Source organism: Cadophora gregata, assembly GCF_030347475.1.
Source record: "Cadophora gregata isolate MNR1 chromosome Unknown scaffold_15, whole genome shotgun sequence".
Taxonomy (NCBI): Eukaryota; Fungi; Ascomycota; class Leotiomycetes; order Helotiales; family Ploettnerulaceae; genus Cadophora; species Cadophora gregata.
Window position 1 is genome coordinate 999,834 of NW_026695938.1, and position 13,555 is coordinate 1,013,388.

The window sequence follows — 13,555 nt, forward strand, 5'->3', positions numbered from 1 at the left end:
AGGAAGTGTATTATTAGTAATTAAATTAGTGTATTTAACGATATTTTTAACTATCTATTCTACTCTAGCTTTAATAGCTCTAATTGCCTTACTCTTCTAATAGTATAATATTCCTCTAACTAAAAACGATATATTTTCAATGTATACCTTTCCGATATTTAACGATTTATCACTAATAATTTATATATAAAAAGCTATATTAGTAATTCCTTAAATAAAGTTCTTGATTTTATTATAGCAACTTATAAGAAGGGAATTACTAAAAGCATTATAATAAGGAGGCTTATAGTTGATTTTATACTAGAAAGCTTGCTATTTTAGAGTTAAGAATATAGAGAAGTTTACTATAAAGGTATATATAACAAGGGCAAAAAGCTTATCTATAGTTATATCTTTAAAATCGTAAAAATCAGCGATAGATAGTTATTTTTTCCGTAAAGATTCAGTATCTTTTCTAGTCTCTTTTATAGCTTTCTTATACTTCTCGCACTTTATAAGATATAGCTTTTATATCTTTATAATATTCTATAATTTCTCCTACTTATAGTATTTACACTTCCCTTAATCTTATCCTTTAATGTCTTTATATCTCCTGAATTATTCTTTTATATGTTTATCCTTAAAGCTAGCTTACCTATTTGTAAAGGCACGCTAAGTGTTTATACCACGTTATACAAGTATTATAGTGAGTTATAATATTAATAAAATAGGTGAAAAGTCAATTTTAAGGGATTTAGATCCAGGTGGGATTTTCAAGTAAATAGAGGCCTCTGATTAGCTAAAATAAGCTAAGCGAGAAATGAGCCTGTTCCTTAGCAGTTAATTCACAGTTAATACTTAAAGACTATTAATCTTGGCATTAAATTTAATGACCCCCCCATTAAATTTAATAGTGCAACCCTAATTAGCTGAGCTGACGGGACGAGCTTACAACCTTGGCCCAAACGATGCAGAACAAGGGGTCTATCAGATTCCTTCACACAAGTCATATAAACAGCAGCGTCCACCAACCACTTATCTTGTTCTGTTCCCTTCTTCTACCACTTCTCGCTACTTTTTGGGAATTGTCGATCTCGTTCTTTTTTGAATACATTCTTTCCGCTGGTCGGTCTTCTGCCATCTTACTCTCGTTAATTACCTGCCGGCCAGCAATTCACTCACTCACCACCCAATTCTTTCTCGTCTCACAACCTGCCTGTAACTCTTGCTCAATATCTCTTTCCGCACACACCAGCCAACACCGACCTTGAAGAAATAAGCCAATAACAAACGTTCTCTTTCCAACCGGCAACATGCTCACCAACACCAACACCAACACCACACCCACAACCCCTCCTCGCCCGTCCTACAGGAAACACACTCGCGCCTTGTCTCGAGATCTCGGTTTCAAGACCATTCCTATGTTTGAGATGCCGGTGGAGAACAGAATCCCGGAACATAGTAAGGCGTCCTACACCAGCTTGTTGACACGGGCACGAGGGTCATCGTCACCGCCACCACCACCAACTTGGTTGAGAAGATGAAAAACATTTATGAATACCTGCTGAGGCGGTCTTTGTGTAAGATATATTTGTTTCAAGCATATACACAAAGGGGAAGAGCTGACGTCTCGGGATGGAATAGCATCCCGGAGGACTTGTAAGATAATGGTACACGTTGGTGGTCGAAGGGAGGAATTGAGAGCGAAAGCTTCCTCAGGGTGGTTGTTGGAGAGGATATGCCACTGGGCAGGACAGTTTTGGTAGTGAGAAGGAGCTGGATAAGCGGATTTAACAGAGATAACAATGAAACAAAAAAACAAACAGAACAACCAGATCAGATAAGTCATGACCAAGGGTATCATTACAGATAGACAGATAGGCAGGGTGTGAGACTAACATGACAACTATCTACCACCCATCAAATCATCGCCAACAAAAGCGCTGATCCCTTATTCCCTAGTTCCCTCTCCTTGATTGGTTTCGACTTTTTGGTCTTCCCTTTGACATCCTTTGAATCCTTCTCAATCGCCGCAAGTTCCCTCCTCGCTTTCTGATCCGTGGTCTCTTCCGTCGCTGCCTTTTGCAGTTTCGTCTTATTCTTCTTAAGAACTTTCAAGACCTCGTCCTTCTGTGAAAAGGTAGGTGACTCGAGAAGAGCGAGTACAACGAAAGAACTTGATCCTGTAGCCCACTCAATGATATAATCTTTAATGTTAGGGTACAGAATATCGGCGAAATTGAGGGCAGGCTCCACAGGTACGACGGCCTTCGTCTTGGCGTCGTATCGGCCGCCTGCGATGAGGGATTTAACCATCTTACCGCCGTGAGATGTGCTGGCGAGATGGGACGGCGGTTCGATTTGAGGTTCTCCCTCAGCAACACCGGGTTGGACGTATGTTGGGTCTCCAGCGGCGGTCTTGGCTATGGCCTCAAGTGCCGCGGTCTTATCACCTTCGGCAGCAAGAAGAACTTCAGTCATGAATTGAAGCCCGAAACTCGTCGAGGCTAGTTCTGATGCTGCGGCTGGGATGGCCTTTAGAAGAATTGGAGACAGAGCCTTGACCAATTCGCTCCGTCTGATCTCGGGGTCTTTCTTACTAGTCGTGAACCTGACTTTGTCAACTTCCCCGAGGATCTCGAGATCGGTTGAGTGGCTTCCAGGGAACAGTGCTCTTGATCGTCCTTGGAAAAGATATAGCAAAGTGATACGGGCATTGATATCGTTTGCAAAGAATACAATGTTTTCCACTTGCTTATCGTTATCCTTGCTGAGCAATTCAGGGAAGATGGATTTCGCGGTCAGCACTGTATCGTCGATAACCTCGAAGGCAGTGAGGATGACAATATGAGCATTTGGATCGCCAGCCATTAGCTGTAAGGTGTCCTTATAGGTCTTAAGGATTTGCTTTCGGTCTTTGGCAGTTCCGTAAGCCAAAGCAAGGCAAACCACCCTCGAACCAGACCTTGTAAAAGCTAAGTTCTTGAGTAAATCACCTTCCTCATCACCCTTGATGATCTCTAAATACTCAGTAACCTCTTCAGTGCCTTGTTTGGCGTTGAGAAAGTACTGGAGCATAGCATCGTGAAGGAGCGTGAAGCCAGTCATCTTCTTCTGGATGAGCTGATTGATGAGTTCCTGGAGAGATCGCATAATCGGACCTCGCTTTCCGGCATCCACAGCGAGAATGTCAGCAAGGTCTCCAGTGATCTTCTCGGACTTGTCTTTCTGGAACAATGCGAACTCTGCGCCATACCACTCTCGAAGTATGGTCGCCTTTTGGTGTCGCGTAGCCACTCCTCGGTAGACATCGTCGAGAATCCAGGAAGCCTCTGGGTGTTTGATGAGTCTGCGAACATGGCCAAAGAACTCCGGTAGGATTATATCTCTGATCTCGTCGTCATTCTGTACCAATAGCTTCCCGATTAAGAACTTGGCGTATCTGCTTTCTGCGAGTTGGCGGTATGATCCAGCGAGTTCCTTCGCGATTAACTTCCTCTGCTCTGCATTGGCATATTTGATGGCGGTCTGAATAACTCGAACACTGTCGTGCTTGAGAACATAATCCTTGATCTTACCAGTGATGATCTCGAACAGTTCGCCAACCAATTGTTTTCGCTCTTCGAGTGGAACGTGGGATTTCCGACGCAGACGTTCCCAAATCTTCTTCGTTCGGGCCAGTTCGTCAGCTAATGGTTTCGCTGCCTTTCGTTCTTGCGCCAGGGCCTTTTGCTTTGCATGTGCCTCGCGAGATGATTGGCCTAATTCAATGTTAGACCTTACAGTAGCTCTTCATGACGAGCCACTTACTATTTGTTACCACAGCTTTTGCTCTGTCTGGGTGCAATCCGTCAGCAGCCTTTGGAAGCTCCTCGAAGTCACTTGATTCCTCGTCCTCGCCTTCTTCCTGGTCCGAACCACTCTTCTTGAATTGATAACCAAGAGGAACCCCTCCGTCCGAGTCCGAATCATCAGAGTCGTCGTCACTCGAATCTTCGATCTTCTTCACAGGGGCTGGCTTTCCTTTCTTTAGTGCGGGCCTGACCGCAACGTCAATTTTCGGCTTCTTGCTCTCTTTGACGTGTACATTCTTGACAGGAGCTGACTTCCTTTTCGTGCCAGCCGAGGCAGTCTTCGTGGTGGTTGCTGAAGGCATTGTGAAATACTACCACAAAAATTTCTTTGAACTGGCAGAAGTTCAAGTATGAAGTTTTCTCTTATCGAGCTTTACAAGATCGCCGCTAGACCTACTAGAGCTAGCCCTGTAACCCCACCACCAGATTTCATCGCCGAATTGTCTGTTTGGCACGAGAGAATACGTGACATAGCCCTCAAAATGGGTAGAGAGGAACAGATTGAGGAGAGGGAAGTCCTCGATAGTATCTTCCCAGAAGAAATACAAGGTGCGTCTCCACGGTGTCTCGAAGCACCACCTGCACCACCTACCCCGCGACGCGGAGAATATAAACTCAGGCAAATGTACTCACCATTCTACAGATATCTCAGATACAGAATTTCGTATATCTGTTCTACTAGATATCACGAACGATGAAGACGATGAATCAGAACCCCCCACCATTATTCTCCAGATCAAATATCCTGAAGACTACCCTGAAGAACCTCCCACGCTGGATCTCCTCCCACCTCCAAATGCGCCAATCCATACCTACTTCAGCGTTGCCTCGGACAAAGACGCGCTTCTCGAGAGCTTAAGAGAGACAATCGAGGAGAATATGGGAATGGCCATGATCTTCACCATCTACTCGACTTTGAAGGATAATGCGGAGCAACTAATTGCCGAGCGACAAGCAGCTGCGCGAGCAGTGCATGAGGAGAGACTACTTGCTGCTGAGAAGGAAGAGAATAAGAAGTTTCATGGCACGCCAGTGACACCGGAGACATTCATGAGTTGGAGGGAGGGCTTCAGAAAGGAGATGGAGGAGTTGAAGCTGAGGGAGGAAGAGGCCGATGAGGCCGCGGAGAAAAAGAAGAATAGAGGAAAGGATACGGTGGTGCAGTTGACAGGGAAGCAGCTTTGGGAGAGGGGTCTGGCAGGCAAGATTGAAGAGGATGAAGATTATGATGATGTGTTACCTGCTGAGGTGGAGAAGCTCAAGGTTGAGGCATGATGGGGATGGATGGATTGGTCAAAAGCGTGGATATCATTGTGGGCATTGAATGGGGGAGTTGCATTGCTGGCGTTCTGGATGGGTAAAGATTAAGACTGTGACAATGTTGTTTGCTTGTCAATGAACATAGAAATTCTACATGATTCTTTTGTGCTTGACACTCATAAATGGATCTGAACTAAGATCCAATGGCGCTAACATGATTTTGAAACCCAACGCCGTGACGCCTTGCAATGAGAACCGGGATGACAGCCACATGGTTCTTATGCCCCGACCATCTCTTCATCCTCATCGCTGCCATCGCTCGAGTCATCCCCGTCTTCCTCTTCTGCTGGAGCTACTCCACCAAGTTCGGCATTGATCTTTGCAAGTAACTCTTTAGCATGTTCTCCCAGTCTCTCGTCTTCGTAGTCTTGCTGCTTGAATAGCCGAAGACTCTGATCAAGCCATTGCCGACTTGAAATCCACGAAACTCTCCAGCTATCACCGTCACCATCCTGTACCTTGACCTCTCCATTTTTCTGCTTTTCTCCCAAGATGTGCAGTCCCCATCCGCCTAGATACCAAACTTCTACACTGCTGTCGTCCTCACTGACTAAACGTTCCAGCACTTCAATAGCCTCAACGTCCATGTCCGCTTCCATGAGCAGCCTAGCTAGACTGACTCGAGTCGGGAAATCCGGGACAATCGTATTCTCAGGAGGTAAATCTTTCCACAGATCCAGACTCCTTTTTAGCGCCGCCCTCGCATCATCCATCCTCTGCTGAGAAATTCTCACATTGGCAAGCGTCTGCCATGGCTCCGCAAATTGCGGCGCAACCATGGTAGCCTCCGTAACCAGCGCTTCACACTTTTGCTCTGCATCATCCTCCCAACTCAGATCCGTCATGTACACTTCCACGACACCACACAGCGCCACAGCCAATTTCCTTGTCTTCTCCGCCTTTGCTGCCTCCCCTTCCTCATTCAACTTCCCACTGTCGAGTAGAGCTTGGATCTGTAACCGCAGACTCATGGCCCCTTTCTCAAACCAATCGACACTATCTTGACCACCTTCCTCGCTCAATTGCGCCAGCCAGAGGAACTTCTCTGCGCCGCCGCCGAGCTCTTCAGGAACAGAACCATCATCGTCAATTGTAGCAGCTTGGAGAAAGTATTGTCGCGCGGAATCAATATCGCCCAATTCAACGTGTATCTCGCCCAAAAGGTTGAGTGCAAGAAGTGCCTCTTGAGACTCTTCATCGAGTAGCCGCAGTGCCTTCAATGCTGGCTTGACTGACCCCTCAATATTGCCTTTCTGTAACTCGAACGCGGCGTCCGCCAAAAGGTCGGCGGGAGAAGACATTGTGGTCTTTGAGGGATTGGTTGACTTCTTCTCTTTCTTGGACTTCTTGTTGCCTGGTTTTGTCTTGGCCATTGCTCTTTTCGCGTTGCTGGACAAGGCTGAGATTTTGGAGACAAAATTATTTTCTCGGGAAGTGGGCTGGAGGCGATGACGAAGTTGATTGGAGGGGGCTCCTTGCTAGCGTAAGATTGTGGGAGAACCCCTCTCTTTTTAATGCCTTGATACTAGTAAAGCCCTGCATGAAACCTTGCTTGATGACACCTTCAGGAACAGACTGGTGGAGTGGTTGAATTTCGTTTCTTCTGAACAGGATCTTTTGTAATAGGAAAGCAAGTGCTTGACTATACCACATGGAATTGTATTCTGATTAACTCGTAGAGTACCTGAAGCAGAAGACTCGATTCTGACGAGGGATCGGTGACTGGCAATCCGTTCCCATTATTATGAGATGGATATCAAATCCTGAACGACGCATCGTTCAGTCTACTTTGTAGTAAGCTGTTTTAACGATCGTGTCTAGCCAGAATGGCCGTATCCTTTAACGCCTGTAGCCCTAGTAAATGACAGAATGTGAAGAGTACAGGTAATGCCAAACTCAAACCCGAACCATCAAATTGCCTATGTAGTGACCTCGTTGATTTCCTTGGACGATGCTGTCCCCGGCCGTGGTATGTTGCCGAGCTCCTCCCCCACACCACTCTGTCCTCTTTTCCTCCCACCAATGTGGAATCTGGAAGTAGTAGGCGACTGAGCGGTGGAATCGGCGTTGCTGTCTCCGAACTTCGAGAAGAATCCCTTCTTCTTCGTCTGCTTGGCTTGTTCGTCATTCAATCCAACGTCTTCGAAACCTTCCTCCGCTGTTGGTGGTTGTCTTTCGAATCGACGCTCATTCATTGCTGACCTGGGGAGTCTGGGTAACCTAGCTGAATCAAGACTCTGTCGACCAATCTCGTGTCCGACTACTGGGGATCTCGCGGATATGTCCTGTTAAGTGGTCAGAATGCAGACCGGTTAAAACATGCCTAAAACTTACAAATGACCTCCTATATGAGTCAAACGACTCTCGCGAAATGGAAAAAGGCTCGATATCTTCGCTGTTGCGGGTATTCGTCGAGGTACCAGATGGATGCGATCGCTTTGGCCAGAACCCTTTCTTCTCTGGCGGGGATGGCTCACAGGATATCAGCAATCGTCCCAACAATCTACATCAGAGAACCCACAGGCAAATATACACCGCTGTCGTTGACAACTATTTCCCGAGAATCAATCAGCCACATTTCCACCATATTCGCTGCTGGCGATCCGGCCGGGGTGCTCGGCGCATACCAGACATTTTGTACTCGACAGGATCCTGACTTTGCCCGCTCTTTATACTCATGGCGGACGATGCCCTTGATCCAGTCGTATCGACTTTCTCGAAGGCAGGCCGAGTTCCATTTTGCGACAGCGGTCGAATGCCTTCTTCGTACGGCGCCAGGCCAGTCTGAACATCGGGCCGCTTCGCAAAGGGGTTTCTAATGGGCATTATGAGGATGTAGAGTGATGCGCCGGAGTTGATATCAATTGAATCAAATTCTGGAAAGTCTGTATGTATTGCTTGGATTAAATCCGGAAGAAATATACAAGAGAAACCGAGGATATTCGAGTACTGATCGAAAACAACATGCACTCACTCGTGACGTTATTTACAAACTTGCAAGGAGGGGGGATTAAGCGTCTTGCTCCTGGACCCCCGAGCCTGCTGACTGTGCTCAGCCAACCGGATGTTTGAATCCCGTCGGTTCTGTACGTACCAAGGTCAATTCCACTAAAATAATGCCTTTCCATTTGGAATAGATTCTTGACGCGATCAGCTTACTCGTACCATCCGGATCGACACGACCGCCTCGGTATATCCATCTTATAAAGTGATAAAAGTTCCAATTGCCAGTGAGAAGAAGGGTCCTGGGAACTGCATGTGGGGCAGTGGTACCATCCGGGACACTGGTGGGAGTGGCAGTAGCTCGAGTAGCATGTATGTATCGCTTGCACAAACCACCCCTGCTGTCCTGAGTCTTGACAGACGAGGAGCCTTAACAGACAAGTAAAAGATTCTTATCGGACTAAGCCGCCTGTTTGGTCTTAACATCTAGCTGCCATGTACGGTTTGGGAGTCTTTGCAGAGAAGAAAGCCTACCTGAACAGTTGGACGCCCAGGTGAACTGCATGCCTCATTTCACTGGAACAACAGCTGAGGGAACGGCAATGCAGATGGTCTAGGATAGCCAGCACCAACCTCGAGCTGAAGAGGTGTTTGAGGGTGAATGTCTTATATGTACCTTTGCAGCATTTCTAGGTCCTGTAGTCTCCGACATGGCAATATAAACAGTGGGTGACCAGCCATGTGGCTATAGCAGGCGTTGTTACCTATCGAGCCCTTTCCAATATCAACACGCCCAATAGTTGCGTAGCTTGATTTGATAGCCAACAGAGCCGAAATATGCTTTGTATGCAAGTTCCTCATTCAAGCCATTTCACTGAGCCGGGGCACTGATGCTCTGCCTTCAATTTTTTTCATGGCCATATTGGTACACCGTGCTGGAAAAAGAGTTGTCACAACGAGGTAAACTCCAAGAACTTGCCAAAAATAGCTCCAGGGCTTGGCGGGCTGGACCAATAGGAAATGGGAGCTGGGTTGTACTTATAATCCACCAACACACCGACGGCCTCAAGATTTCCTTTTTCATCATCCATCGCGGGTAAATCAACACCTTGCATGCAATCGGCCGTGCCTGGGTCCAGTTGATCTCCTTACCTGCTGTGATCTCCCGAAAGGATCAAATTCAGGTACGATGCCCCGGGTCCCAAGGCAAGCCTCCGCTGGGGCCTGCAAGAGACCCAGTAATGTACACCAGGAGATGCGATGTCGTTGTGATGAAGCGGCCTTTTCTTCGCAGCAGGCTTCATATCGGAAGTAGGTCCTCATTCTGGCGTGCTAGCCTTGCACTTCCATGCTATATTCTACTTCTAGAGGTTCCTGTACATTCTTCGGTGAATCCGTTTTCGGTCTTTCGTCGAGAATGTGATTCGAAGCACTAATCTTTGTCACACCATCATACAAGATCTCTCCATTCATAGATCCACTGTGGCCGATGATTAAAGGGCACAGCAGGGAGACTGAAGGTGATATTGTTGACAAGAGAACTTGCTGGTATCACAAGCTGCAGCTATCCGAGACCAGCCACGAGGGACAGCATCTGGAAGGCCCAAACTTTTAAATTGCCGGGTCATATACATCTTCCTCGCCGCCATCTCGCGGCCGACAGAGTCATTGATCGGGTGCACAGCAACGTACCGACTGTCTAGGTACAATGAAGCCCTACAACGCTCAACAGCTCACACCAAGTCTTGTGGGCATCAGCAACATCGGCCAAGTCAGAATAGGTGGCTGCTGCTAGTCGCAACTTCCGCATTTGTGCCTGCTCTTGCCAATTTGGGAAGCCTCATCAAATACTTGTAACTCGAAGTCTTTGCGTGCCATCTTCAACCCACGTTGCAGATACATCCAGAATTCACCTTAGCATCTGTCGTGTTTGTTTGGTAGTCAGGGCGCGCGAAGGACCACCTTTCGACGCATACTCATCCACATTGCTGCCTTATCATAGAAGATTTGGAAAACATGTTTTTCAAATCCTGGGAGCTGTGGGCGCAGATGACGTTCGTGAGTGGCATTCACACTAACGTGAGGACATCTTTCTAACCAACGACCAGGTCCTAGCCATAGCTATCGTCGTAGTCATTACCATAGGATACACGAAGCTGATGTGGCGGAATAGACTTGTACAGAGGCAAGAATTGGTCGATGAGGAGAAGCGGACACGCATCCAACAGTTAAGAAACAGTGGGCAAATCGTTGAGTCAAGGAAGAGCTACGATATACCCTTCGGAGTGAGAGCAATTCAGAGCGGGATACAGGTCGATGGAATATGGATCTCCCAGACTGCGACTCCAAGTCCAAATCAGCTCAAGGTTAGCCATATTTACAGTGGCTCGTCAGAAAACTTCCCAGGTACAGAATCTAGCAAGGAGGCTGATGTTTCCGAAGAGTCAAATCTCGAAGCTCTGCGGTCATCGTCAAGGGAAGGAAGATCCTCTACTAGGAATAGCAATTCAAGTGGCATGTTCCCAACCCAGGATGCTATCCGCGAGGCAGAATCGTGGGCAGTATACAAGCCAAGAACAGCATCCCACCTTCGACACGGTAGTTGTGGAGTGTATGACGAAGAAACCCTTGGTCAATTAGAGGGGAAAGCATCGACAAAGCAGAAAGTTCAGGCTCATCGTCCTGGTGGTTCTCGTAACATCGATGTGGAAGGCGAATCATCGTTTGCTGCAGACAACGAACGTTCCTCTGATGCTTCATTCAGATCTGACACTTCTCTCTCACACAAAGCACATCTGCATAGCAACGCATCCCGACAAAAGCTCTTGAGTGATATGCCAAGCGCCGATATAGCTTCCCTAAATTTGTTCAATGTTACATCTGCGAAACCAATAAACATAGTCAAACCACCTCCGACTTTCGCAGCCGAATACTTCTCGATCCCAATCGAATCACCTAATGAAGAGGGATCAGATCCATTTGCGACTCCGTTCATGAGCCCTCTGGGTTCACCCGAAATGAAACCACAGCACTCACCAGCTTCAGCACATCCAAACTGGCTCGATGGCCAGCAGCACTCAACTCCAACAACGCGCTCACCATCGCCCTTTCTTACAGGAGAACTCCATGTCAATAAGTCTGTTCGCAAGGTCAATTCGGGCTTTGAAGTCTTACCAGCTGGAACATTCGGGGTTCCTGCTGGATCCAGTCAAGCAAAAGGCACAGGATACGACAATAATGATGATGCGGGTGACAGAAGACATCCCATAAAACTACAAAAAAAGCCTCGTTCGTCAATTGGAGGCAGAACATCAAGCACTATGGAGAGTCCCTGACCCTTAGTAATAGCAGTTGTTTCAGATGAGAGCTCGTGATATAGTCCAGCCTTGAGGATATATGGTGGACAGAGAGAAACTGTTTGCGCTTCGCAGCACGATCCTTGCAGATATAATTTGGAGACATTCGAGTCAGGGGCTGGTCACAAACCTGTGTCAATAGCTTAGTTGTTGAAGAAAACAATGAATGCTAGAGATGACAGACCTAATATATCAAAGTAAGAATATACCGGCGTCGAGTTGTGGGTGTGATTCTGCGAAGGCCGCACTGCCTAGAAAGAGCAATCATCTTCGATGCCTTTGATAGGAGATGGATCTGCGATCATCTTCTCACAAATCTTTTCAATGGGCTGGCTCCACAGCAGTGTGGAACCTACAGCGCCCAAGAGCCTAGAGGAACAAAGTCGGTCTTTTGTCTTGAGACCTATATGTCAAATATGCGTGTAGTTTTCATACGTTTGATATGTGTATTTTACTGAAACATAAGGAATCATTCCTATTTGCTCCCTAGATTCCTCTAAATATTTCTCACAGCATCTGTGGTTCTGCTTCGTTGCGTTCCAAGGTTGGGAAGTCGAAGCGAATGATATTGGCACGTGATTTGGCGTTCCAAAATTTCAAGGTAGACGCCAAAGACAACAACGCGGGTGGCGCGTCTTGTTCTACTTCAAAGTCTTGTCATCGTTTCGGGCATCCAACTTCCATAACACCGCCATCCTTCAACGGCATTTCATGACGCGTGGAATCGACAGGGGCCCTCATAATCTAGAACCAAAGTTTCGGCGATATACTTTACCAGATTTCACAATTACCTTGGTAGATTCCCCTTCCTGCCCCGCTTCCTAAGACACGCCGACTGCTTCCTCATCCTTCTCGCGCGAACGCCACGGGGCTTCGAGGCTTCAAAATATTCAAAATGGCTAGTGAAGAGATAGAACAGTCGCAATCGGGCGTTGAGGAAATGGGTGTTGGTGGACCTGGTGCGCCGACACCATTATCAGCTCTAGAAGTATGTACAAGCGGTTCAATCAAGATAGTCAGGTCTAACCATGCTCTAGGGTGTTGCCGGACTTACAAAGAGAGACATACAATTAATTGTTGAAGGTGGATACAATACCGTTGAGTCTGTTGCATATACACCACGACGCATACTCGAACAGATCAAGGGTATTTCTGAGCAGAAGGCGACTAAGATCTTGACCGAAGGCAGGTCATTCGTGTATGATAACATGTACCAGTACTGTGGCTAACATCTTGTAGCATCAAAGCTTGTTCCTATGGGCTTTACGACTGCTACTGAAATGCATCAGCGAAGAAGCGAGTTGATATCTATCACCACTGGGTCTAAGCAGTTAGACACCTTATTGGCTGGGGGAATCGAAACCGGTTCAGTGACCGAGATCTTTGGAGAATTCCGTACAGGGAAAAGTCAAATTTGCCATACTTTAGCAGTCACTTGCCAGCTTCCTTTCGATATGGGAGGAGGTGAAGGGAAATGCCTCTACATCGATACTGAAGGAACATTCCGACCTGTTCGTCTTCTTGCTGTCGCCAATCGCTATGGTCTTTCAGGAGAAGAAGTCCTTGACAATGTTGCTTATGCTCGTGCATACAACTCCGATCATCAGCTTCAGTTACTGAACCAAGCCTCAGCCATGATGTGCGAGACACGTTTCTCACTCCTCATTGTTGACAGTGCTACTTCTCTCTATAGAACGGATTTCGTGGGGCGTGGTGAATTATCGTCCAGACAGACCCACCTAGCCAAGTTTATGAGAACTCTCCAGCGCCTTGCTGACGAATTCGGCATCGCCGTGGTCATCACAAATCAAGTCGTTGCTCAGGTGGATGGTGGCCCAAGTGCAATGTTCAATCCCGACCCGAAGAAACCAATCGGAGGAAATATCATCGCCCATGCCAGTACTACCAGATTGAGTCTCAAGAAGGGCAGAGGAGAGACTAGAATCTGCAAGATCTATGACAGCCCATGTCTTCCAGAAAGTGATTGTTTGTTTGCCATCAACGAGGATGGTATCGGTGACCCGAGCCCAAAGGATTTGGAGAAGGATCACTGAAAGCTGACGAGTAGGAGGGTATCTTTTTATGCGGCCAGGGGATTGGTCG

At 47.0% G+C, this 13,555-nt stretch overlaps 6 protein-coding genes across 6 annotated transcripts; 3 read left to right on the top strand and 3 right to left on the bottom strand.

Moving 5' to 3' along the window:
* Positions 1–856: 856 nt before the first annotated feature.
* PUF6 (pumilio domain member 6) lies at positions 857–4,144 on the bottom strand. Its single transcript, XM_058498328.1, has 2 exons — positions 3,790–4,144; positions 857–3,740 (listed from the first exon to the last, which is right to left on the bottom strand). Exons 1-2 carry the CDS (start codon positions 4,133–4,135, stop codon positions 1,900–1,902), a joined length of 2,187 nt encoding a protein of 728 aa, XP_058351842.1. The 5' UTR covers positions 4,136–4,144; the 3' UTR covers positions 857–1,899.
* A 39-nt stretch (positions 4,145–4,183) lies between these two features.
* Positions 4,184–5,108, top strand: ONS95_004942 (uncharacterized protein; the record flags this gene model as incomplete). The annotated part of the gene is made up of 2 exons (XM_058498329.1): positions 4,184–4,382; positions 4,477–5,108. 2 exons carry the CDS (start codon positions 4,184–4,186, stop codon positions 5,106–5,108), a joined length of 831 nt encoding a protein of 276 aa, XP_058351843.1.
* Positions 5,109–5,371: 263 nt separating this feature from the next.
* ONS95_004943 (uncharacterized protein) lies at positions 5,372–6,526 on the bottom strand (the record flags this gene model as incomplete). Its single annotated transcript, XM_058498330.1, has 1 exon — positions 5,372–6,526. The coding sequence occupies one exon, from the start codon at positions 6,524–6,526 to the stop codon at positions 5,372–5,374; it is 1,155 nt and encodes a 384-aa protein (XP_058351844.1).
* A 546-nt stretch (positions 6,527–7,072) lies between these two features.
* ONS95_004944 (uncharacterized protein) lies at positions 7,073–7,979 on the bottom strand (the record flags this gene model as incomplete). Its single annotated transcript, XM_058498331.1, has 4 exons — positions 7,073–7,438; positions 7,488–7,625; positions 7,675–7,703; positions 7,781–7,979. The coding sequence occupies 4 exons, from the start codon at positions 7,977–7,979 to the stop codon at positions 7,073–7,075; spliced, it is 732 nt and encodes a 243-aa protein (XP_058351845.1).
* Positions 7,980–9,159: 1,180 nt separating this feature from the next.
* Positions 9,160–11,959, top strand: ONS95_004945 (uncharacterized protein). Its single transcript, XM_058498332.1, has one exon. The coding sequence runs from the start codon at positions 10,256–10,258 to the stop codon at positions 11,429–11,431; it is 1,176 nt and encodes a 391-aa protein (XP_058351846.1). The 5' UTR covers positions 9,160–10,255; the 3' UTR covers positions 11,432–11,959.
* Positions 11,960–12,347: 388 nt separating this feature from the next.
* Positions 12,348–13,506, top strand: RAD51 (recombinase rad51; the record flags this gene model as incomplete). Its single annotated transcript, XM_058498333.1, has 3 exons — positions 12,348–12,440; positions 12,490–12,637; positions 12,692–13,506. The coding sequence occupies 3 exons, from the start codon at positions 12,348–12,350 to the stop codon at positions 13,504–13,506; spliced, it is 1,056 nt and encodes a 351-aa protein (XP_058351847.1).
* Between the last annotated feature and the right edge of the window lie 49 nt (positions 13,507–13,555).

Bases quoted from the DNA above. Each gene is read 5' to 3' on its own strand.
- PUF6 (XM_058498328.1), bottom strand. From the start codon at position 4,135: ATGCCTTCAGCAACCACCACGAAGACTGCCTCGGCTGGCACGAAAAGG. The intron at 3,741-3,789 runs GTAAGTGGCTCG...ACATTGAATTAG, and splicing joins AAAAGCTGTGGTAACAAATA to GCCAATCATCTCGCGAGGCA.
- ONS95_004945 (XM_058498332.1), top strand. From the start codon at position 10,256: ATGTGGCGGAATAGACTTGTACAGAGGCAAGAATTGGTCGATGAGGAG.